The sequence below is a fragment of the Mus musculus genome, chromosome 8, assembly GCF_000001635.26.
Source record: "Mus musculus strain C57BL/6J chromosome 8, GRCm38.p6 C57BL/6J".
Lineage (NCBI taxonomy): Eukaryota > Metazoa > Chordata > Mammalia > Rodentia > Muridae > Mus > Mus musculus.
This window is the reverse complement of record NC_000074.6, coordinates 57,453,977-57,479,820: the sequence shown is the minus strand read 5'-3', so window position 1 is coordinate 57,479,820 and position 25,844 is coordinate 57,453,977. Positions and strand designations below refer to the sequence as shown.

Below are 25,844 nucleotides of genomic sequence, written 5' to 3'. Positions count from 1 at the left end.
AAATGCTTATTGAAAGGACTTGTTGCGTCACCTCTGCTTTCATGCTCATGCGTCCCTTACATAGACCACGGATTATTAATTTATCTGCCAGACAAAATACAAACTCAAACAGATTACTGGGGATTTTTCTTTATTTGACTCTGATTGACGGTGCAGGAAGAGAGTTAGGACTTCCTTTGTTGAGTCTACTTTTTAAAAAAGTTTACTTATTTTATGTATATTGGTGTCTTGCGTGCAAATATGTGTCAGTGTGAGGTTGTCGAATCTTGGAGTTACGGACAGTTGTGCGCTGCCAGGTGGGTGCTGGGAGGAGCAGTCCGTGCTCTGAACCACTGAGCCATCTCTCCAGGCCCGTTGGGTCTACTTTTATCACCTACCGGTCCATTCAGCAAAGAAAGCCCAATTAAACCACATGCTTTTTAGATGACTGATTTATTTTCTTTACAATTGGATTTCTCCATCTTTTTAATGATGTCATGGCCTTTACAAACATGTTCTGACGGGTAAAAGCTCTTAGGATCAGAGTTATGATTACCAAAAATTATTTGGTTCAGTCCAGTAGTAACACTGCTTTCTGGCTGAGTCCTCAGGAACAGGGCCTTTGAGGTTGTATGTCAATGCATGGTGTTACTGTTCTGTCTCAAGATAGTATCTCCTAGGCTGCCTTTTAAGAGCCACTGTGTCTCTCTTATGGGACTTCTAAGAGTGGGAGTAGGGGCTGTCTCTGACTCTTCTTCCTTCCTTCCTTCCTTCCTTCCTTCCTTCCTTCCTTCCTCTCTCTCTCTCTCTCTCTCTCTCTCTCTCTCTCTCTTTCTTTTGGATTTTTCAAGACAGGGTTTCTCTGTTTAGCCCTGGCTGTCCTGAAACTCACTTTGTAGACCAGGCTGGCCTCAAACTCAGAAATCTGCCTGTCTCTGCCTCCCGAGTGCTGGGATTAAAGGCATGAGCCACCACCGCCCAGCTGTCTCTGACTCTCTTACCTGTCTTAGGCTGTCTCTTTTCCTCCTGGGTTGACTTGTCCTGCCTTAGTATGAAGGGAGGTATCCAACCTTATTATAACTTGATTGGCCATGTCTGGTTGTTGTCCCTGGGAAGCCTGCCCTTTTCTGAGGCGAAATAAGAGGAGTAGATGGGAAGGGGGAGGTGGAAGGGAGGGACCGGGAGGAGAGGAAGGGGAGGAAACTGTGGTCAGGATGTAATACATAAGAGAATTAAAAATAGAGCTATGCTATGTCTCAAACTTTCCCCCACAATCCTTTGTACAGTGTCCTCTATTTCTCTAGGGCAGGCTTCATGTTTATAAATAACTTCATTATGATGACAACTTTGTTAGAACACACGTTCTGAGAAGACAGGTCTATCTTATTCATTACTAATACCCCAAGAATCTTAATAATGGTTAGCATCTAACCATCATGTAATATGTTTTTACTATAATGGAGGTTTCTATGAGTCAACAATTATATTTTAAAATATAAGCTTATGACCCAAAGTTGTTTTCTCACAATTAGAAAATGTCTTCTTCTTTTTCTCTCTTTGATAAGGTCTCATGCATGTCAACAGTGAGGTAAAACATACTATGTAGCTGATGATGTCCCTACACTTCTGATCATTCTACCACCCTCCCGCTCCCCGCCCAGGTTGAAGGCACGTGCCACTAAATCCAGTTTGTGTCGTGCTGGGGTTTGAAACCAGGGCTCTGCATGCCAGTCAGATATCTGTCAACTGAGTTACATCCCCAGCCCTGTCTATGTTTTTTAAGATGTGCTTTTTTATTCTGAAAGAAAATTGATATTTCAGGCATATGTATTGTGGTCTTAGGCATACAAGTTGGTGTTTGAATGGTGTTCAGATTCTGTCCTGACTTGTATATCTTTAACTTGACTTGGGGAAATGGAGTGCAGAATATTACCTTTAAGTTTCTTTTCTCAAAACAGGAAAATTAAAATATGCTTAAAGACGTGTCACATGTAATAAGACCTAAGGATGGGTTCTTTTCTTTCTTAATAGAAAATGTATAGCTTCCCTTCCAAAGAGTTCAGGTTATTGCCTGGTTCTCTGTTCGAATTGCCTGGTCAAAACTGACAACCAACCAGCAGCTGACGTTTTCTGTCTGTGAATCAGGACTGTGGCTCTCCGTTAGGGGACAGGATTCTTACTGAATGTAGTGAACTCCTAAGTAAAACTCTAGCCAAACAGTTTAAGCCTTACTAACAGTGTCCACAGAGACAAGCCAAATGGAAACAACTTTTATTACCACTTTAGCCCAAGTATACTCTAGCAAGTAAGACTTTATAGAATCTATGCAAGATTGGATATACTGGATGGATATCAGAAATGGCGCTGAACTGACAGAGTTTGTGGGAAATTAGGGGACGTGAAGGCCTTCAGGACCATGTTCTCCAGAGTGCAAGGCAGATCCTCAGTGGTTGTTGCAGGGGATCACAAAGGAGATCTTTGGTCCAAAGAAGACATCTCTGAAAGGAAAAGCAGCAGTTAAACTCAGCAGAAAACTAAGGCATTTGTTATTCTTGTCTGAGTTAAAAATGGACAGCGCTTCACGTTTCAGATAAGTGCTTCATGTTTCCTAGTCCTGTAGGAAGTAAAACGCAAAAGTTGTATAGAAAGACTTTCCACAGGAGGCACAAAGACCAAAGAGAGTAACTGAGTTTTCTTTCACCAACATACTACTGATGTTATGCTATTATTTGTCTGTAAATAAAAGGAAAAATTAGGTCATTTCAAAACCTAGACGAAACAGTTCAGTCTTTTGATGTGGAGATGAGTCATGAAGTTTAAATTTGGGGGTAAAGAGTCAGAGCACTAGACATTTCTTAGAAAACCATTAAACAACTTTCTAGAATGTATGCATGTAAACATGTGTTAAAAGCCAGTCTTATCTTTTCGGGTAGGAAAGATGGCACAAGGTAATATGAAAAAGGCATGGAATAGTGCAGAAGTCTATGTGATTCTGACTTACTAGAAATACAGTTTGCAAACTTATTCTGTTCCTAATGGAAAAGAAAAACCTCAAAGTTAAGGAAAAAAATTTTTTATGTTTACCCTTCTGTTTCAATGTGTTCACAGTAGCAATGACAAAGTAACATCAGAAAATACATAATAACTCATGGCATGGCAACAAATTGGTTTAACAATCCAATAATGAAAAAAAAGCCATTTTAATATTGGTTGTCATTTAGTTATATAGTATAGAAAGCTGATTCATGGGGTAAATTAACACATGTCCTTGCATCATCTAGTGTGATAATCATGTCATGTTTGAGAATCACTTGCAAGGCTTGTTGGACTCTGATGGGAAGGCCTGCACAGCTCCTGACTCAGTCCTCACTGTGGTCCAAGGGCAAGTGTGCATGGAACAGGCACTGCTCTGGAAACCTCACCTGGGGAACCGATCGAGTCTGAGCCTGGTTGTGAGGTATTACTGGTCATATCACTCTGCCTTTCCTTGGGAGGAGATTTGTTTATCTCTGCCTTTTCTACCCTGCAGGTTTCTTAGAAGGACAGAACCAGGATGTCAGCTGTTCAAAGCAATTTGAACCAGTATTAAATGTCCAGAATCATAGGACTTGAAGCAGTCCTTAATCAAAGGAAAATAATCTTTTTTTTTTAAATAATCTTAAAATCAAGCTAAAATAGCAATTTAATTCCCAATGTTTTATATGTAACATATTCCAAAATGTAAATTGCTTTGAACAAAATTACTTCATTTCTAATTAACTTATATGTAGAACTAGAAACATCTCCCAAAGCCCTTACTAACAATTTCTGTCCCAGTGACTTACTTGATGCTGTCTACTAACTTTTTGTTTTGTTGTTGTTTGTTTGTTTTTTCGAGACAGGGTTTCTCTGTGTAGCCCTGGCTATCCTGGAAGTCACTTTGTAGCCCAGGCTGGCCTCGAACTCAGAAATCTGCCTGCCTCTGCCTCCCAAGTGCTGGGATTAAAGGCGTGCACCACCACGCCTGACATGTTACACCTTTTTATTTAGGCTTTGTTTTTCTTGCGTTTGACAGTCTGTTTGGCAGTCTCAGTGTGTAGCCCAGGCTAGCCAACTCAGATCTTCTCACCTATTCAACTTTACTGGATCCATTCAACAAGAACACTATACAACTAAGATCGGTCTGAAAACAAATGGAATTGATTTTATTTAAAAGCGTGATCAATTTCAGCAAACTGAATCCTGAAACTCGTGCTGTGAACCCAGCACTTGGGAGGACTGTCCTGAAACTCATGCTGTGAACCCAGCACTTGGGAGGACTGTCCTGAAACTCATGCTGTGAACCCAGCACTTGGGAGGACTGCCCTGAAACTCATGCTGTGAACCCAGCACTTGGGAGGACTGCCCTGAAACTCATGCTGTGAACCCAGCACTTGGGAGGACTGCCCTGAGTGTTTGCAGTCTCAAGATCAGTCTAATCTACACAAGTTCCAGCCAGCTTAAGCTATAGTTCGGATCCTGTCTCAAAAACCCCCCAAAACAAACAAACAAACAAACAAACAAACAAAAGACAAAACCAACCAACAAAACAAACAAAAACCAAGAAAACAAAGCAAGGAAAAACAAAACAAAAACAAAACAAAACAAAACAAAACAAAAAAACCATGGTCACTGAACCATGAGTCTATTAAATTTATTAATATCTATAGAAGACTTATTACCATCACTGGTATATAATAAAACTTCATTGAATGTTACATTTATACAACATTCAAAAACCAATCGTGTTTCTGGGTTGTTATTATAATATGATAAAATAGCTAAAAACAACCTTATAAATAAATATGAATAATGTTAAAATATTTTAAAGTTGGACATACTATATACTACATGTATTTGTGCGGATTTTCAAAGTCCATATTTTAAATTTCTGCGTAGAGAAAAATCACAGAAAAATTTATCTTCATACCAGTGCTGGAAGATGAAGATGCCAATGTATAAATTAATCATTTGGAGAAATATAAGACAATAAGAGATGATCTTCGGGGCCGGGTGGTGGTGGAGCATGCCCTTAATCCCAGCACTTGGGAGGCAGAGGCAGGAGGATTTCTGAGTTCGAGGCTTGCCTGGTCTACAGAGTGAGCTCCAGGACAGCCAGGACTGCATCGAGAAACCCTGTCTCGAAAAACCAAAACCGAGAGAGAGAGAGAGAGAGAGAGAGAGAGAGAGAGAGAGAGAGAATCTTCTAAGAGGTTTTCCTACAACTATATCATAGCAATACATTTTGAAATCTCATCTCCTTACTTTGGGCAGCAGAGCAGTTCGCTGAAGTTGCAGTAGCAGATCATCTCGCATCCCTTCCCATCCCAGAAATGATGCTGGACATTTGCATCTATCAGCTTCAGGTCGGCTCTGCCCTCCGGAAGGTTGTGACAATTGCGATCCTTTAGCAACTTTCTGTAGCAGGAGAGGCGACTTGAAGGCATGGCTTGTGTTTCTAACAGCAAAGTTAGCCCAAGGATGACAAGTACCACAGATTTCATCATGGCTCTTGCTCCTGGTATAGAATAACAAACAAAATAGGGCAGCATTTGTTATTTTAAAATGTGGGACTCATTTAAACATAAACTTTTTCATGTGGGGTAACCTTGGATGCCAAGGGAGTTAGTCTTTTTCAGGTTCTTTTTGTTCCGTACCTTTCTGACCTTTTATTTATTTATTTATTTATTTATTTATTTATTTATTTATTTTAAAGCAAAAACACTTAAAATACTTGTCTAAGAAATTCAAGTGTCAGGACACCACTTACACACATAGTGAAGGCCAGGGAGGTGGCTCAATTGGTAAAGACACTGGCCACACTAGTCTGAGAGCCTGAGGTCAGTTCCTGGATGCCACGTGAAAAGGTGCAGGTGTTGGCATGCTTCCATAATTCCAGCACTCAGAGGACGAGATGATGGGAGGAGACAGGCAAATGGCTCAAAAGCTCACAGGCCAGCGAACCTGGAGTACACCGCAGCGAAAACAATGTCAATGAAGTGGATGGTGAGGGAACTAACCCCTCACAGAAGACCTCTGACCCTGACTTCCATATGGGTGCCAGGGCATGCGTGTGTCTGTCCTTACTCAGGTGTGTGTGTGCGCGCGCGCACACACACACACACACACACACACACACACACACACAAATATTGAATGGGAAGTGCTAATGGAGAGGAAACTAAGGATGAGAATCTGCATAATATGGTACCCAAACTCACACATTTCTTATGTGTACTCCCTCAAGAACAACTGCTTTTAAGAGACTATAAACTTGTAAAGCTTTGTAGAACCGCTAGCATCACCAAACACAATAAACTTGACCTTTCATGTATTAGATAACCATAACAGTGTCAAAGAACCTAGGTCCCACCCTGACAGAGGCAAAAAACAAAACAAAACAGAACAAAACAAAACAAAACAAAAAACCCCTTATTTCTGCTGATATTTACTGAAGTGGACATTTCTAGTTTCTTTGGAAGCTCGGTTGTGTCACCTGTGTGATGTGTTTCAGGAAGCTGTCTCGTGAGGGGAGGACGTTTTGTTGAAGCAGACACAGGAGAGGACATGTGATGCTTTGCTGGAGCTGATGCTTGAGAGGGTGTGTGATGGACGGAGGGTATAAATGGAGCCCCGTAAACCGAGAGAGGATGATCATGCCTGAGAGTGCCCTTCACTGCTCTCCACTGGCTACGGAAAGCTTTGCTGGTCTCTCTTCTTCACTGGTCTTCATTGGTCTTCACTTTGTAGACATGGACATGATAAAGAACTTCTCATGGAACTCTGCCTGCTTCCATCGACTTGTGCCGATTTGGCAGAGCCTTGCTGTTTCTGCTGGATCAAGCTGCTGCTACTGATTTGTGTTTGGTGTTTGCTGTTAGACTGGACTTCTGGTATCCTAACAATGAAGAGTGTAATCACCCCAAAGAACTACTTCTAAACAGGTCCACAGGCCCCTTTTCCTGTTACCCTTCTTTCTCCCCAATCTCTAGACAGTAGATTTGAAGCATTCAAGAATCCTAAATAGAGTAGGTTTAGAAAAATCCAAGCCTATAATTCACAAATAACATTCTATAAATATATTTATAGTCCAATTATTTTCAAATATTCCAGAATTATTCTTTGGACTCATTTTTGTTACAAACTTTTTGTTAGTTTTTCAAAACTTTTCCCACATAAACTGTCTGCTATTGAAAATGGAGACTGGAATTATCTCTTAATTATGAATCATGGTCATGACCATCTACGAAAGATAACTCACTGCTAAGTGAGCAAACTTTTGTTGACATAGTTCTAGCATTCCACTCTTGGTGAAATAGATTTCCGTAGCGTCTATGCACTCGTCTTGGTTGAACCTTTGGGGTCATACCAGACAAATGTATCCCCTAAGGAGATAATCCTTTAATAGTGGTTACACAAGACTGAATATTCGCCATGTATCTAAACAATCTCCTCTAACTTTCGTATCAGACCTGGGGAAAGTGGAGCTTATTGTAGTAAAGGAAGAATCACAACATAGTGTGGCAATCAGACTCAGAATCCATAGCTGTGCATATGCACTTTGCTAACATGCCAATATACCATTCTGCCATAGGACATAAAGGGTACTTCTCTTTCTGCTTCTCTTTGCAGTTTAAGAGTATTTGTTTTTAATTAACATACAGAGAGATAGGTTTCAAGCTAGCATTCTCATACACACGCGCCTTGGACCCTCCTCCTCCCCCCTCCCCCATGTATACTTCCCTCCCCCCGTCCTGAACCCTTACTTCCAGGTCCCCTTTTCTGCTTTCATATCAATTTTTTTCTATTACCTTCTTTCCCCTCTCCCTTTGTTACTTCTTTCTCCCCCCCCCCCCCCGCTCTTCTATTCTTCTTCTGATCTCACATCTATAATTGTACACGCACACACACACGCACATGCACACGCAAACGCACACAAGAGCGGACATGTATTTGTCTTTCTGAGTCTTACACTTTGGAAATTAATATTGCTGAGAGGAAATGCAAGTACAAGCCGGGCAGTGGTGGCACACGCCTTTAATCCCAGCACTCGGGAGGCAGAGGCAGGTGGATTTCTGAGTTCGAGGCCAGCCTGGTCTACAAAGTGAGTTTCAGGACAGCCAGGGCTACACAGAGAAACCCTGTCTCGAAATAAAAAAAAAGAAAAAAGAAAAGAAACGCAAGTGCTGACAGATGTCATGCCATGCAGGTGGAGCTGCAGTGGGCAGGTGAGCTCCCTGGAGATGATCTACCATCTTGCTCTGCAGGGATGGGGCCTTCCGGGAAGGCACAGTCCCAGAGACTTAGTCCCAGGAGTGCTTCTTGCTACTGATGCTCTCGCTCCTCTTTGTTACTCATGCTCTTTATGTATTTGTCTGTGGTGTGAGTGGATACCAGGAGACCCTCACTGCCTATAGCCTTGTGTGATAATTGCCTGGTGATAGCCCACTCTGTTGGGCAAGTTTCCTGCAGATCAACACAAAGATGAACTTTTATGAATTAATGCTGTTTAGATGAATTAATGACTTTATAGAATTCCAGATTTGAATCAAATAATTTTAGGAAGAAAGTTTAAGGAGAAAAAAAATAACGTGTGGCTACTGAGGCCCTGCTCCGTCCACCAAATGTGTATATGTGTATACACATTTGTTGTTATGTATGTTCATGCATACATGTGTAGGTATATATGTATGTATTTAGGTTTGGAAGTGCACTTGTGATATTGATGAAGCAGGCGGTCAGGCCCGGCCGAGTGTGTCTTTGTCTGTATGTGTGCATGTGTGTGTGTGTGTGTGTGTGTGTGTGTGTGTGGTTGGCTTTCTATCCTTTTTCTTTCTTTCTCTCTGGCTCATGAAGTTGCAGTTAAGGAGTAGAGAGCCCACATAACTTTCTCTTCTTAATCCCTTGCTGCTATCAGCAGGAGTCATTGCCAGAAGCCAGCAACTTTTGGCCTCAGGAGAGCAAAAGAAAGTTAATTGCCAGAAGTCATCAGCTAATGGCCCCCAGAACATCAAGAGTTAAATTGCCAGAAGTCATGGGGCAGGGTGCAGGAACCTGTATGAGAGAATTAAAGGCCAGAGGTCATCAGTCCAAAGCCTTATCCCACCTCAGCACCTGACCCTGTTGGGCTGCACCCCAGCAATGTAAGAGCCCCCAATCACTAGATTCAGCTTATGAGTAACTCATCTTAGGTAACATGTGAGATTTTGAGTAAAGACTGATTTTTTTTTTTAAGTTTAGAAAATAAAAATATTTCATTATATTCCTGAATGTTTCAGATTTTCTTTTATATTCGAATTTGAGCTAGTCATCTTTGACCTGGCTTGTAAGTTTTAAAATTGTGCATACCTAATTTTTAATCTACAAACATTACTAAATGTAATTACTAAAATTAGAAAAATAAAATCCATTTATACTTTCTCTGATTTATTAGAGCAAAACATGAGTTCTACAGTGTCTTACCATCTAGCATGCACATATTATATGTATACTATAACCTTCAAATGGACTTTTTGCAGATCATAGATTGAAATTCTTTCTTTTAGTTCTTGTTTGGTTTTGATGCAGTCTCAGGCACCCCATTCTGATCACCAACTACACACAGCCTTGGACTTCTGCTCCTCCTGTCTCCACCAGTCAAGTGCTGGCGTGGCACGTTTGCATAGCATACCTGCAGAATTCTAAACGCCAATGCTACAAGGGGCTTTCATTCTCATTTACTTCAGAGGAGCCCTTCTTTAATACCCATGAGGTATAGTTTTAAAAAATAAAACCAAAAGCTGGGCGGTGGTGGCACACGCCTTTAATCCCAGCACTTGGGAGGCAGAGGCAGGTGGATTTCTGAGTTCGAGGCCAGCCTGGTCTACAAAGTGAGTTTCAGGACAGCCAGGGCTACACAGAGAAACCCTGTCTTGAAAAACCAAAATATAAATAAATAAATGAATAAATAAATAAATAAATAAATAAATAAAACCCAGTAGCCCCCAACACATTCCCCGCCCCCAGACGGCTGGAGCTACCAAGTTGCGAACATTTACCAACTGTGGCAGGAAAAACCGTGGGCATCATTCTCTAAGGAAGTTTTTGTGTGGAACAAAACAGGCTCCACTCACCGAAAAAAGATTTTTTTTTTAAAATAGCTTTTTGGAAGTGAAATAGACATACAATAAACTGCAGCTACTTCAAACGTGTAGTTTGTTAAGTATGTGTTTTTTCCCATGATGCCATCACTACAATGAAGACAGTCATAATCGCCTCTAAGTTTCCCCACAGCCTTTTACTGCCTGTCCCTCCTTGTTGCCTATCTCCTCCAGCAACCATTGATCTGCTTTCTGATATTCATATTCTATATTCATATTCTAGAATTTTCTATGAAATAGGATATATAAAATTATACCATCCTTTGCGTGGGTTATTTCCGTACAGTAGTCTTGAGATGTGCCTGTTTTATTCTATTGTATATACTATAAATTGTCTATCCCTTTACCTGCTAATAAACTTTTGGGGCATTTGTAATTTGGGACAGTTGTAATGAAGGTACTGAGAACACTTCTGTGTGAGTCTTGGTAAGACCAGAACACTTATTACTCTTGGGCAAGTATGTGCGTGTGGAATAGCTAGCTGGGTTGGATGAAGGAGTCAGGTCAACCTCACTATCATTTATCAGGAACCATCCAGCCTGGTGCCATTTGTAAAACTTATTTTACTTTATGTATGTCTTGCCTGTATTCCTATATGTGTATCATGTGCATGCCTGTTGGGTGCACTGAAACTGTTTATGGATAGTTGTGAGCCGCCATATGGATGCTGGAAATTGAACCCAGCTCACCAGTAAGAGCACCACAGGCTCTTAACTGCTAAGCCAGCTCTCCAGGCCCCAACTTGGTTCTTGAGACAGGATCTCTCAGTGCGTCCAGGTTTTGTCAATGGATTAGGCTGGCTGCCCAGGGAGCTCTGACAGGCCTCCAGTCTCCACACCCCCGTGATAAGATTACAGGCATGTACTGCCAAGTGTGACTTCTTGCCCACGTGGGTTCTAGGGTTCAAACTTAGGTCATGGTGTTTTCACGCCAAGGGCTTTGCCAGCAGAGTTACTGCTCTGGCCCTGGTCTATTTTAACTTTTAAAGGAACTATCAAATCGCTCTTACAAAATGGTTATGTGGTTTTAAATTCCCACTAGCAGTGTGGTTTATACAGAGGCTCCAGCTCCGGATTTGGTCACATTTTACATCTCACGCATTTTAATGTATATATAATGATATCTCATTACTATATACTGCTATTTCTTACTCATTGTTGATGTTGAGTCTTTTCTCAGGTGATAATTTTTTTTTCTGTTTTTTTTTGTTTGTTTGTTTGTTTTGGTTTTTCGAGATAGGGTTTCTCTGTGTAGCTCTGGCTGTCCTGGAACTCACTTTGTAGACCAGGCTGGCCTCGAACTCAGAAATCCACCTGCCTCTGCCTCCCAAGTGCTGGGATTAAAGGTGTGCGCCACCACGCCCGGCTGGTGTGTTTCTTTTAATGAAGACTATGTTCAAGGGCTGGTGAGATGCCTCAGCTGCTAAGTGTGTGTCACAAAGCCTGAGAATCTGACTTTAGTTCCTGGGACTTACCTAGTGGAAGGAGAGAACTGACTCTTGCAGCTCGGGCTCCGACAGCCCCACCTCAAAATAAGTAAGCAAACGTAATTACAAAAATTACATTTCAACTCTGTTACTCATCTTAAAACTAACTGGATTGCGGCTGGGCATGGATGGGCATGCCTGTTACTGCAGGACTAGGAAGCTGAGGCAGATGGACCGATGCATTGAAGTTAGCTCGTGTGTGCTCCATTGCAAGTTCTAGGCCGAGAAAGAAAGGAAAGAAGGAAGGAAGGAAGGAAGGAAGGAAGGAAGGAAGGAAGGAAGAAAGAAAGAAAGAAAGAAAGAAAGAAAGAAAGAAAGAGTCAGACAGACAACAACAAGGAAAAAACCAGTCTTCCCGCCTTTTAAAAAGTATGCTAATTGCTGGGCTTTGGTGGCACAGGCCTTTAATCTCTGTGAGTTCAAGGCCAGCCTGGTCTAACAGAGTGAGTTCCAGGACAGCACAGAAAAATCTTGACTCAAAACAAAACAAACAGTATGGTAAAACATTTTAAATAATATTTCATTCCTTGATTTAGTTATTTATTTATTTTACAAAGTATAGGTATCAAAAAAGAAGAGAAAGAAAGGAGAAGGAGGAGGAGGAAGGAGAAGAGGAAGAAGAAAGAGAAGGAGAAGAAGGAGAAGACAGAGAAGAAGGAGAAGGAGGAGGGGGGAGGAGAAGGAAGGAGAAAAAGAAGAAGATGAAGGAGAAAAAGAAGAAGATGAAGGAGAAGAAGAAGAAGAAGAAGAAGAAGAAGAAGAAGAAGAAGAAGAAGAAGAAGAAGAAGAAGAAGAAGAAGAAGAAGAAGGAGAAGAAGAAGAAGGAGAAGAAGAAGAAAAACTGGGTTGTTTATTGTGGTGGTTTGTTTAGCAATGTGAAGTAAACCAGAGTCACTAGGTGGGGAGTCTCAGTTAAGGAAACTTCACAGTGGCCTGTTGAATTTGCTTGATTACCAATTGCCTGTTGGTGGATGTGGAGGGCCCAGTCCTCCCTCCCCTGCAGAAGGTCCTGAGTGGTATGAGAGACAGCTGAAGGTCAGGCTGGTGAGCCAATAAGCAGCCTCCTTCTGGGGTTCTGCTTTAGTCCCTGCCTGTAGGTTTCTGTCTTGTGTTTGTGCCTTGACTTCTTCAGTGATGAGCTGTTAAGTACAAGATGAAATAAACCCTTCCCTGCCTCAGTTGCTTCCGGTGATGGTGTTTATCACGGCATCAGAAAGCAAACCAAAACTTTGTCAAGTTTTGAGAGTTCTTTATATATTCTGGATATGAGGGTTTTTTTTTTTCTAGATATATTTGCCTGTATCTATGGTTTTCAATTTCATCTTAGTAATGGTTTCCAAAGAAGAAAAATTCTCAAAATTGGTAAAGTGTAATTTTTGTGTTTTTTTTTATAGACCATAATTTTGTATTGTTGTGGATAGCCCTGGGGCTAATTATATTTTATATTAATTCCGTTCTCCTGGGATTGGCTTTGAACAAGGAATGAGTCAGCTCTCAGGTGATTTCCTGTAAACCTGCTTCCCACCTTAATTTGTAAAATAAAAGAGAGCTGATGATTGGGCAAATAAAGGGAAGGTGGAGAGAGAGAAGGAGAAAATTGAAGAGAGAGAGGGTGCAGAGAAGGAGGAGGGAGAAGAAAAGAGGAGCAGAAGCATGTGGCCTGGAGAAACCCTAAGTTCTAAGGGGTCTCATAGATGGAGAAGATGGTAGTGTAGCGGTAGATCTGCCCAATCTAGGCACACAGCATGTATTCATATTAACTGAGTCATGTTTTCATTGTCCGGGGCATATTTAGGTTGGTGATTTACTGCAACCTTGTATATTCAAGAAAGCATTGCCTTTCTAAAGTAAACAAAAGTTGTCTCCAAGTTTTATCGTTCTAGGTTTCACGTTGCTTCCCTGGTCCATTTTAATTAATCGTATCCGGTGGCTCACATTCATTGAAATTCTGCATGTAGTTGTCCAATAATTTCTGTGCTGTATACTTAAAAGGTTACTTTTTTCTCTATTGAATCTCCTTCGCCATTGACAAATAAATGTACTGGCATTCGTTAGTACAAAGTCAGAGCTAAAACTCGAGCAGGGACCATAGGAGCACCTCAGAGGGCTACTGCTTCCAGGCTGGATCTCAGGCTCACGGGCACCTTACCATAGACGTGGGCCTCTTCCAAGCTGTCCATGCTCTCCTATTCATCTACTTGTATGTTTTATTCCAAACTAAGATTTTAATTCCTGTAACAGTTCTTCGAATCAGGTAGAGCTAGCCCTACAACTTTGTTCGTTCATAAGGTTTTTTGGGTTTGGTTGTTTTGTTTTTGCTTTTTTTTGACAAGTATTTGTGCATGAGTCGAAACTTGCCAATTTCTATAGAAAAACCCTGGTGGGATTTTTATTGAAATTGCATTGACCCTTATAATACTGGACCTTTAGATTTATGAATATATTTCCACACTTTTATGTTTAATTATTTGTATCTTTCTATTTCAAATGCCCATTTTTTGCCTTATTATGCTAAGAAGATCTAACATAAAATTTGTCCTCCAAGAAGATTCTTTAAGATTTATTTGTGTGTATTTGTGTGTATGTGTGTGTGAAAGAGAGAGAGGTGGAAGCCATAATAGGGTGTTGGATCCTCTGGAGCTGAACTTACAGGAGGTTATGTGTTGTCTATGTGGGTACTAGGATATGAACCCAGGTCCTCTGTAAGAGCATCATGCATACTTAGCAACTACTGAGCTAAATCTCCAGCCCTGGGTTGCCTATTTTAAATTATCTGTCAAGTAAATCATATATTTCCCTGTCATTATGATTAATTTTTAGATTTTTAAAATTTTACTCTTTAGTTTGGATTCTGTTTCCTTATTTTTTCCCATTTTTGTTGATATGTGTGTATACGTGTATATTGATATTTCTGCCCATTAGAGATTTAAACAAACAAAAGGACACCTGACACCTTTCCCAGTTTTGATGAATCATCTTTGTAGAGGAAAAGAATTTCCCTTGTGGGCTCTCTGCCTTTATGTTAGTCCCAAACAACTGTCCTTGCTTTAAGCTGCCTGCAGGTTTCTAGAATATGCCTAGTGCTAAGACGGGAGCCAATCAGTAGCTCTCAGGGAAGATGGAATGCTGGTTATGTGCCCCAACTCTCCCTGTCTCCAAGGAAAAACTGGGCGCTGGATCTCTTCATCGATTTGTTCTGTGCTCTGCTGAGCTTAAAGCACTCCTGTTACAAGTTCGATTATTTTCTTTGTAGCTATGTATGTAGTATATGCTTGGCCCTGTCATTGCTCAAAGACAAAAGGCACTGAGAACAGAATATAGAGGGTCTGAGTCCTCCTGCCTTCTCCTAAGCAATGAGCTCCAGGGGTTCTCTTCCTACTCCTTGACTTAAGGAAGGAGCTCTGATAAATGACTTCACGCTGTTTTGTTTTGTGTAGCTTACCCCCCCCCCCCCCCCGAATTAGTACTTACTGGCCCTATCAGCATTCTGAGCAAGAGAGGCAGAAGCCAGTTCCTTTGGTAGGGCTAGCTGTGCTGTCCAATTCCTTCCTTTACTCTTCCGGGAAATACTGAGTTGGGGTTCTCTCCTCATTGCATAGCATTCTGTGCCAGGAGTAGAGATTAAGCGAGACTGTGTCTCCACCTTTCCTACCTGTTTTTGTGTGGTGGTGTACTAGCCCAAGGTACAAGAGCCTCTCTACTGACTGGGATGCCTCACAAAGAGGAGATTAATCCAGGAATTGCTGTTGACTTGGTGTGTCTATGAAGAAGGAAGAGCACGAGGTTCTTTCAGTGTGCCATGTTGCTGACCACGCTGTCATGTGTGCTTTCATGTCTTGGTCTTGCCTTTTAAGTATGTACTTAGGCATTTTCATTCATATAGTTCCATACTCAATTATGTCTTATTAATTTAATTATTGAGAAAATTCTACATTTATTCATGTAGTCATTTCAACTTCCAATTCTTTCCATTTCTCATGAGACTCATAGTTCTTTCTAGCAGTAGCATTTGGCTGTATGAAGGGCGCCCTTTAATCTTCCTGTAGATCAATTTGCTACTGATTAATCCTTGGTTTGGAAAGATATATTTACTGATTGTAGTTTAAGTCATTAACAGATACTTTTTAAAAAATTTTTTAGTCTACTAATTTGTCTACTAATCCTAGTGCTTTTATCTGTCTAGTTTGGCTTCAGTTGCGCAATTGTTCTCTTGTGCGTTACAATGTCTTGCTTCTTGGAGAGTGAACTTTGAACCCAAAGCCTCCAGGTGCTGGGCAAGTGCTCTACTGCTGTACTTCCTACCGTCCACCTGGGGTTCCTTGCTTCTTTGCATGCTTGGTAGTCTTCTGAGGAAGACTGAAGATTAATTGGATGCTGTATATTTTGATATTCTTATAACTATGTTAGGGCTCTCCTCTTGTCTCAGGGATCAGCATCCTTCCTGACTCAACATCAATTATCTCTACAAAGGCTTCTTTCATATTTTTCCATTTATTTATTTATTTATTTATTTATTTATTTATTATCTGTAAGTACACTGTAGCTGTCTTCAGACCCTCCAGAAGAGGGCATCAGATTTCGTTATGGATGGTTGTGAGCCACCATGTGGTTGCTGGGGTTTGAACTCGGGACCTTCAGAAGAGCAGTCAGTGCTCTTAACCACTGAGCCATCTCGCCAGCCCTTTTTTCCTCTTTTTAAAAAGTGTTTTTGTGGAGCAGGTAAATCTGGTTTCTGTTACTCCCTATTGAGCACCAACAAAACTCTTTGTTGTTCCCACTGTGTGGACCCTTCTTTAGAGAGATGCCACGTCTTACAGATTCTAAATGTCAGCTGTGTTCTTCCTTGGCAATTTCAATACTTAAGCTAAATTACCAAAGTATAACGCTTTGTCTATTACCTTTCCTTAACTGAGCTTTGGTCCCTCTGATTCCTGACTTTTGCATAAGACTAGTGACAATTGGATGGATCCCAAAATATAACTAGAAACCCTCATAGGTCTGCACAACAAACACTCAGGATGCCCCTTTCACTCTGAAATAATCCTCTCTTCTTTTGTTCTATAAGACCCGACCTTCATATCTTTGTCAGCTGCTCTAGACTCTCAGATGGAGAACAAGCTAGCAAGGGTGTTCACAGGAAGTACAGCCAGCTCTGAGAATATGAGGAAGTCAGAGGGTGTACTAGCCTGGGACTCAATATAGTTCCTGAATAATTGTGTCAGAAAAAAGAAAGGAGAAGCAAGCTAGTTTATCATGCTTAACACATATTTTTAGTGATTCCTTCATAACAAGAACTGTTGAAAGAACTAAGAACCAAGAAAATGAAAATCATACAGGTAGCCTTTACCAGTAAATCCACTCCTTGACTATTGATAATAACAAGGCATTACTTAGTTGAATTCACAGTTCTTATAGTGCAAATTAAACACAAAGTTATGGAAATGTGGATCTGTGAGGGTGGTGTTTACAGATCTTAGAAAACTGAGAAGATAGTAATTTGGGCTGGTAAGATGGCTCAGTGGGTAAGGACACTTGCTGTCAAGTCGGGTGACCTGAGTTCTATTCCCAGAACACCCAAACATGGTACAAAGAAATAACTGACTCCTACAAGTTATTTTCTGATGTTCATGTGGAGGGTACACACACACACACACACACACACACACAAATGTGAAGAAATGTAAGGGAAGATACGAGTCTGAGGTTGGTCTTTAGTAAAAACCTTATTAGAAATGAACATGAAGGACTAGAGGAGTAAGTTATTCGTATACACACTCTCTCACACACATACACACCATACATGTATACACACACACACACATAAATGTACATGCACATACACATGCATGCACACACATGACTAAAAGAGATGGTCCTGCTAGGCCTGATAGCTCAATAGTCATGAATGACAGATGTGGAGAAGTAGAAGGAAGGCCTCAGGATTGCCCTAAGAAGCTCATTCAGTCTTTTAGATAAGAAGAAAGCTGGGTCTTGGGAGATAGATAGCAGGTAAGAGTACTTACTACAGCCACAGGCATGAAGATCTGAGTTCAAATCCCCAGTATCCATGTAAAAAACAGGCACAACTGCACACTTGTAACTGCAGAGCTATTGTGGCAAGGACTTGGGTGGAGGGAACTGGATGTGAAGACAGGAGGATTGCTTGGGGCTGATGGCTGCTGGCCCAAAATGGCACACTCCAGGTTAGTGAGAGACATACCTCTTCTTCCTCCTCTTCCTCCTTCTTCTCTTCTTCCTCTTTTTAAATTATCTTCTATATTATATCCTGAACACAATTCCCTCTCCCCCTAGTGCCCCCCATCTCCCTTTTCCCCCAGACCCATCCCCTTTTTGCCTCCCCTTAGTAAAGAATAGACTTCGCATGGCATAGCAAGCTACATACAGTAAGTCCAGGCACATGTCATTACGTCAAGGCTGGACAAGGCAACCCAGGAGTGAAAAGGGTCCTACAAGTAGGGAACAGAGTCAGGCACAGCCCCTGCTTCCACTGTTAGGATTCTCACAAGAACACCAATCTACTCAGCTATAACACATGTGCAGAGGACCCAGGTCAGGGCCCTACTGACTCCCTGATCTCTGCCAGTTCCCACGAGTCCCAGCCAGTTGTTCTGTGGGTCGTGTTCTCATGGTGGAGAGACCCTGTCTTAAGAGAGTAATGAGGAGAGTGGTGGATGGCATGCCCAATGTCCTCCTCTGAACTCAGGTCATGTACATGGGCACATGCATATACATACACACAAAAGGCATAAAGTGAGACTTCTACAGGTCCTTGCCCAAGATAAAAATGTGCTTTTAGCCTGTTGTTCATTCAACAGATATGAGCCACACATTGCATTGCTTTGATCTGGTATGAAGTGATAAATATATTCATATGTGTATATATGTTTACATTTATATAAAACTATGTTATACTTTAGAATATATAATGTATGCATTATATAGTATACACACATACACATGTGGAGTGGAGTTGCTGGTAAAGACTACCCTTACTATTTTCATTTTCTTGAATTCATCTGGAATTCTTGGTTCTTCCCATAGTAACTGTTATAAAGGAAACACTCAAGATATTTGTTAAGTTAAGCAAGATAAACTAACTTGCTTCTCTTTTCCTTTCTTTGATACAATTATACATTATATTATAAAATTATTTAGTGTCTTAGTCAGGGTTTCTATTCCTGCACAAACATCATGACCAAGAAGCAGTTGGGGAGGAAAGGGTTTATTCGGCTTACATTTCCATACTGCTGTTCATCACCAAAGGATGCAAGACTGGAACTCAGGTCAGAAATCAGGAGCTGATGCAGAAGTCATGGAGGAATGTTCTTTACTGGCTTGCCTTCCCTGGCTTGCTCAGCCTGCTCTCTTATAGAACCAAGACTACCAGCCCAGGGATGGTTCCATCCACAAGGGGCCCTTCCCCCTTGATCACTCATTGAGAAAATGCCTTACAGTTGGATCTCATGGAGGCATTTCCTCAACTGAAGCTCCTTTCTCTGTGATAACTCTAGCCTGTGTCAAGTTGTCACACAAAACCAGCCAGTACATATAGTAAATGTATTTTATATAAAATAATTTTATACATATATTATAAATAGTATTTATATATAACAATATAATATATTTTAAAGCAAATATATAATTTTTAGGCTGAGGAGATGCCTCGGCAGGTAAGAGCTACTGAGTTAAAGAGCTGTCTTATAGTTTTGAGTCAGTTGGGAATAATCAACATGAACTATATATCTAATACATAGTTTATATTATTCAACACAGACAGCCCACAGTTAGGGATGTCTATTTTACTTTAAGAAAATGTCCTAGACATCATGCAACTTTCATTAGGTGAGATGGGATTATTTTCTAATCAAAAATAAATGACCAAAATTAATAGCATGAGCTAGGTATGGTTAGTTCACATCTCTATTCTCAGCCCTCTCACTAGGTTTCTGTCAAAGGTTTGGGTGCAGGTGGAGGGGTGTGTGGGCGATGGAGGCAAGGAAGAAACATCTCTCTTTAACTACTTAACTAATGCACTTGAAGTCTTTTTTTGTTGTTGCTGTTGTTTTAAGACAGGGCATCACCATATAGCCCTGACTGCCTTGAAACGTGCTATGTAGACCAGGCTGGCCTTGAACTCATCTGCCCATCTCTGCCTCTGAGTGCTGGGATTAAAGGTGAGCACTGCAGTGCACAGCCTGAATTTTCTAGTTTTTCTTATGAAGCTATGCCCTAAATTATAGCTTAATGTTATCATAGTTGTGTAGTTTTTCTATAAGGTCTTATATTTAGCCATTGTGGTCCCGGAAACTCCTCTTCTTTTTCCTCTTCCTCTTCCCCCCTTCTCCACCCCTCGTCTTTTCTTTGTTGGGTTCTTACCATGTTTCCTGCTTTACCTACTTCTGTTCCTGAGCTCATTTTATGGCTCTTGGCTTTCTTTCCATTTGATTGCTCCTATTAGCATGCAATTGCCTTTTCATTTTAAATAATTAAGTGTATTCTTATTTGTTATACATTTTTAATTAAAATAGAATTGTATCATTTTTCCTCTTTTCTTTACTCCCTCCCACCCTTCCTATGCCCTGGTTGCTCCACTTCCAAATGGATAGCATCTTTTTCTTTGACAATTACTGCTACACAGAAGAGGGAGAAATAGCCTATCCCAGAGATGAGCCTCTTTTTTGGTTATCCAGTACAGAGTGGTCAGCTCTGAAACAAACAACAAAAACCAACTAAGCAGCTTGTGTGTGTGTGTGTGTGTGTGTATGTGTGTGTGTGTGTGTTTTAATTATACATTTTAGGACTGAAGAAATGGCTCAGCAGTTAAAACCATTTACTGCTCTTACAGAGGACAGGAGTTCAATTCTCAGCATCCCATCAGAGGCCTCTTCTAGCCTCTGTAGGTTCATGTACAATGTGATACACATAAATTAACACACACACAATCCTGTTTTAAAAACAGTTTTAAAGAATGTCTAAAACCTGGCTTATTCATTATAAATGCATTAAAAATACAGGCAAAAGGCAGAATAAATACCAACTAGCACCTTAGTATAGGGAAGACTGTAGTTAGCATTTGGATATGTAGACTTTGAGGATTACTGCTCAATTTGGCTGTGCATGCATAATGGTGTGAAGAAGAGGGAACTGAGTCAGCGGGAAAGTCCAGGGAAGCTCAAACATGTATGCAGTGTGTACAAGATAGGTCAACAGCAAGGGATATAAGCCATGAAGGAAACGGGGTAAGGACAGGGTTGTAAGATGTTGAGTCTGGGTTCAGAGGACATGTGAGTAGGAAGCTGTGGAAACTGGTATTGGATTTGATATTATCTGAAACACGCTCCTTCAATGTCGCTCTTACACACATGCACATAAACACAATAAGTCTTTTTAAAGGGAATACAAAGGCGCTGGAGAGATGGCCAAGTATGTAAGAGCATTTCTGTATCTTACAGCTCTTACAGAAGACCCTAGTTCACTTCCCAGTACCCATGCCAAGCAACTCACAACTTCCTGTAACTCTAGAGAATCACACTTGTGGTATATATACACACATAGAGAGTGTATGCACACACACACATACACATGTATACATGTACACATACATATGTACACATGCACACACACAGTCTTTTTTTTTTTTAAAGTTGGAAGGAACCAATTTCATACAACTTTAAGAGTAATATTTTGATGATAGTTAAATTTGGGGTGGCCACTAGATATCTAAGTGAAAATGTTGAGTAGTTCAGGGGTTGAATATAATCTTTAAAAGTCAAGGTTGGAAGTAGAAATATGATTCTAATCCGGAGGTTTTTTTTTTTTTTTATGTCTGCAGTGACCCAAGGCTTAGAAGAGGAAATGCCAGCATCATGAAGGTAAGGCTTGAAGCTTAAAAGCATTTTATTTAAAAAATCACCCAGGCACCCGACTCAGTGCTTGTCTCATAGAAAAGACTGAAAGCATTCACTTAAGGAATGAGCAAATACATTTCTGGAAAGGCAGGTATGTTGCCATACCATGTACCTCATGTCTGTGCCAGAGCGCAGAGCTGTTTTTCTGCCCAAGGCTCAGTCTTCAGCAATGGAAATTTCCACAGCTGGCAAGCACCTAGGGTAGGCTTTTTTTTTTTTTTAACACTTAATAAATTATATGTTGTAACTGATGCCTTCTCTTCCTTTACTTCGGTTCAGATAAATAGCTTTAATTCTTACCTAACACATGGAAAGTGTCTGGTTCTTCCCTGGGTGTATTTGTCATCTTTTCTCCCCACCAAAAAACACCAACCCTAATCCTTGGAAACCCACCAAAACCGTATATTTTTCAAATGCAAATCAGGGTGAGGAGACTGATCATTTTGAAGGAGATTTTTCTCCATTTTTCTTTCTATTTTAGGTCATGTGCATGCTCTTATAATTCCTCTTGGAGAATCTGGGTTGCAAGAAAACCCAATGAAAGACTGTGGATCTGAAGAAATGTGAGAACCTTTGTGACTGGTAATGTACTGGTTTCCTAAAACCTTTAATTTGATGATCTTAATATTGCTCCTAATACGACACCACTTATATCCCAATATTGGTATTCTTTAACATTTACATACACACAGCACAAACTTTGTCGGGGGTGGGGGAAAATCCCTGCAAAGGATGCAAAATTGCAAAGAAGGCGTTTTCCACATAAGCATCACTACATTGCTGCACTGTCATTTGGAAGGGAATTGCAAAGTTTAATTCTGTGAGAGTTTTTGGCAGGCTTTTGAATGGCTGGAGTTAAATGGAGACTTAAAAAGAAAAACTAAACCATCTGACGGCCAAAACTAACAAGGCGATGTAGTTTGAGTATTCAGACGCTTGTGGCACAGCGTTCTTGGAGGCAGCTGATGCCAGTTCTGGGAACCAGTATTCAGGCAATGGAATAACACAGACTTGATGAATTAGGCTGAAAGAGCAGTGTGCTCTTAGATGTCTGTCAACAGCTAGCAGGAGAGAAGCAAGCCTGCAAAACTCAACGGACAACTCCAGCCCTAAATGTTTGACACTTGAGATTTCAAAATGGTGGTCAAGTGATATTAAAATTGTTACTCTCGCTATGCTCATGTGGGCATTGAAAGACAACTGGTTATTATTTTAATCCCCTGCTTTTCTTATCAACTGTCTTAGAGGGGGGTGTGCTAGGGCAGCCAAGTTCTGAAATAAACTATCTCAAGGCATATGTCAAGGAACAGAAATGGCATAGAAAACAGATAACACACGTGACAGCCTAAGCCCTCGGGATACCTGTACCCTTGGAGAAGCAGCTGACATGGTCACTGAAGGTCTGCTTTCCGACATCGTACAGCATGCTGTGAGGTAATACTGATAATCTTGCATCGTTCTAATTTTTTTCTGACCACAAACAATAACTCTTTAGAGGAGAAAAGACCAACCGTGGGGAGCGCTTTTCATAAACAGTGCAAGTAAGCGAGTTTTAAAAGGGGTATTTTTAAGTCTTGAAGGGAGAGACTCCACTCCATCTCAGCAAGCACAGACGTTGTGCTGTGTTCCATGGTCGGAACACCAAGTACAGAGTCAATGAATTCCCTCTTTGTGTCATGCATTGCTACGGATTTCTTTTCAGGAATCATAGCTTCTAAAAGCAAAACCATTTGCTTTCTTTGACATTGCCATTAACTTTGTGTAGAGGACTGACTAAGCAAGCTTATGTATTTCATCACTCACACATAATTCTGAGTGGTGGGGTGGGGTGGGGGCGTTGGATGCAGAGTGAATTTGCTCATTAAATGAATGGCACTGAGCAAGTAGCCTCTTCTGGAAAATTTGGTCAGTGGCTTTCCCAGTCAAGCACCCACATTTGCTACCCTTTTTGGTTGAGGGTCTTTGCTCTGCCTCATGACCCATCCTTTTCAAAGTGCATGTGTCATTTCCTTAGAGGACTCTCCAATCTTAATGCCTTTCCCCTCTGTTCAGCATGCACACTTATTTCTGCTCTAACCTATAGCAGCAACTTAGAAGTGAATAAAGGGTATAAAATGTTTGCATAGAGAAAAAAATACATACCTTTTTCTTTCTTTTCAGTGTTATTGGCAGGAGACTCTTCTTCAATGCTCCAGCTCACTGGGGCAGTCTGGGCAAAGGAGAAGCGAGGAGGCTCCTTACAAGTGAAGCTTTGTCTGCCTTGTCTCTGCCTGGGATTGACAGACTCTGCTCCAGCCAGAAAGGAGGGGAGAAGGGGAGTGGAAGGAGACAGGAGCTGCCTCTCTTGGGCTCTTCCAAAGCAGAATGAACTGAACAGTGTAGTTACAGAGGCAAACAGCTAGTCTATACAAGAACCCGCATGATGTAGACTCTCTGAGCAATAAAACTCGATACCTTGGGGATTAAAACACACACACACACACACACACACACACACACACACACACACACACAGAGGGACTGATACATTTTGTAAAAACATGGTATGATGAGGTAGGAGACCCTTAGCAGGCCCATGATGAGGCCTCTCCACACCCCACCCCACCCCACCCCCCGAATGAGGTACCAGCCATACGACCAGTCTAGTAAAAAATGAAGTTTATTTGGGGGCATGAGAAGGAGGTTCAAGAAGGGAATAGATGCAGAGAAAGAGAGGGGACAGAGAAGAAGGAGGAGAGAGAAAGAGAGAAAAAGAGAGAGAGAGGGAGAGGAGAGGAGAGGAGAGGAGAGGAGAGGAGAGGAGAGGAGAGGAGAGGAGAGGAGAGGAAAGAGGAGAAGAGGTCAGCTAGGAACAAGAGGAAATAGAGAGAGGGAGGACAGAGAGGGAGGGACAGAGAGACCCTGGGGGTGGGGAAGAGGTGATCAGAAAGAGTGAGAGAGGCCAAACTATCCTTTTACAGAGAGCCAGGCTTGTACCTGGCTATTGCTAGGTAACTGTTGGGCAGAGCCTAGAAGAAATGCTAACAGTGACTTTTATCTGGAGAGAAGTTTGGGGTAGGGGAGGAGGAGGAAAGGAGAGAGAGAAATGAGGCAGAGGATGTGTTACTTAGAACAAAAGTTGAACGTCTATTGTCTTTCCATGGTGTCCTGCACCACTTATATAACTTACAACATTTTGATTAAAGATATTTTCAAATTCATATTTCATCCTTCTACCATCTTATCCATTTGATGAAAGCAAAGATAAATAAATAAAAAAAATTGGGTCTCAAAAAAGGGGCAATAGGAGTTTGCTGTATTTTGAATAAATAGTGAAATTCTAGAAAGCCCAACCTCTATTTAACTATCTTTTGGTTAGTTAGTTTGTTGAGCTAGGATCTCACTGTTTAGTCTTGGCTGATCTAGAAGTTTCTGTGAAGGTCATCATGGCCTCAAAGTTGCAGAGACTCTCCTGCCTCAGCCTCCTGAGTGCTGAGATTACAGGCATATACCATCACACTGCACTCTCAGCTAGGCCTTTTAAACTCGGGGCTTTATAGCAAAGTATGAGTTACATAGGAAGAGAACCAAAAGAGGAAAGACATCTGTCCTGTTATTAAGAGAAGCACGGAGGTGAGGGACAGAGGAACAACTTTGCAGATGACAAGTAGCTTTGTGTGGCTGAAACCAGAGATCTTGGAAATGAGATTAGAGAGCTGGGAAGAAGTGATTGAAGTACCTCAAATAAAAAGATTATGCTCTAACTTCTATTTCTATTGCTGGGATAAAATACCCTGATGAAAATCCACTCAGGAGAAGGGCTCGTTTTAGTATAGCAGTTCAGGTTACAGTACATTAAGAAAAAAAGAGTCATGGCTCAAGGCAGCAGGAACAGCTCGTCAAACAGCTCGTCATATCACATCCACAGCCATGTGCAGGAAGTAAAGATGTACATGTCACGTGCTCACCTGGCTGCTCCCTTGTGTTCAACTTGATTTCTCCACTCTTATCAGTTCAATATACTCTGCCTAGGGAGTGCTGCCTCCCATGGTAGACCGTGACTTCTTACATCAAGTAACTGGAGATAGTTCTACACACCCATGCCCACAGATCAACCCAATGTAGAAAATCCCTAATTGAGACTCTCATTCGGGAAGATCCTGCATTGTGTCATGTTAACAGTTAATGCTAAGTATCACATCATAGTATAAATCTGGAATTTTATCCTGAAGGCTAAAAAAAAAAAAAAAAAAGGAAACATTAGAAAAGATGACGACCCCTTCCCCATCTTGGTGTGAAAGAGTTATAGTGTAA

General features: G+C 41.1%; 1 protein-coding gene across 2 annotated transcripts; it reads right to left on the bottom strand.

Moving 5' to 3' along the window:
• Window positions 1–460: 460 nt before the first annotated feature.
• Window positions 461–23,939, bottom strand: Scrg1 (scrapie responsive gene 1). 2 transcript variants are annotated; one of them, XM_017312622.2, is made up of 4 exons: window positions 23,694–23,939; window positions 5,768–5,961; window positions 5,263–5,515; window positions 461–2,477 (listed from the first exon to the last, which is right to left on the bottom strand). In XM_017312622.2, the coding sequence occupies exons 3-4, from the start codon at window positions 5,502–5,504 to the stop codon at window positions 2,423–2,425; spliced, it is 297 nt and encodes a 98-aa protein (XP_017168111.1). In that variant the 5' UTR covers window positions 5,505–5,515; window positions 5,768–5,961; window positions 23,694–23,939; the 3' UTR covers window positions 461–2,422. The 2 variants fall into 2 exon arrangements, with proteins under 2 accessions (XP_017168111.1, NP_033162.1); NM_009136.3 differs by lacking the exon at window positions 5,768–5,961 and having other exon boundaries at window positions 2,236–2,477; window positions 23,694–23,898.
• Between the last annotated feature and the right edge of the window lie 1,905 nt (window positions 23,940–25,844).

Bases quoted from the DNA above. Each gene is read 5' to 3' on its own strand.
- Scrg1 (XM_017312622.2), bottom strand. From the start codon at position 5,504: ATGATGAAATCTGTGGTACTTGTCATCCTTGGGCTAACTTTGCTGTTA. The intron at 2,478-5,262 runs GTAAGGAGATGA...TTTTCCTTTCAG, and splicing joins GAACTGCTCTGCTGCCCAAA to AGATGTCTTCTTTGGACCAA.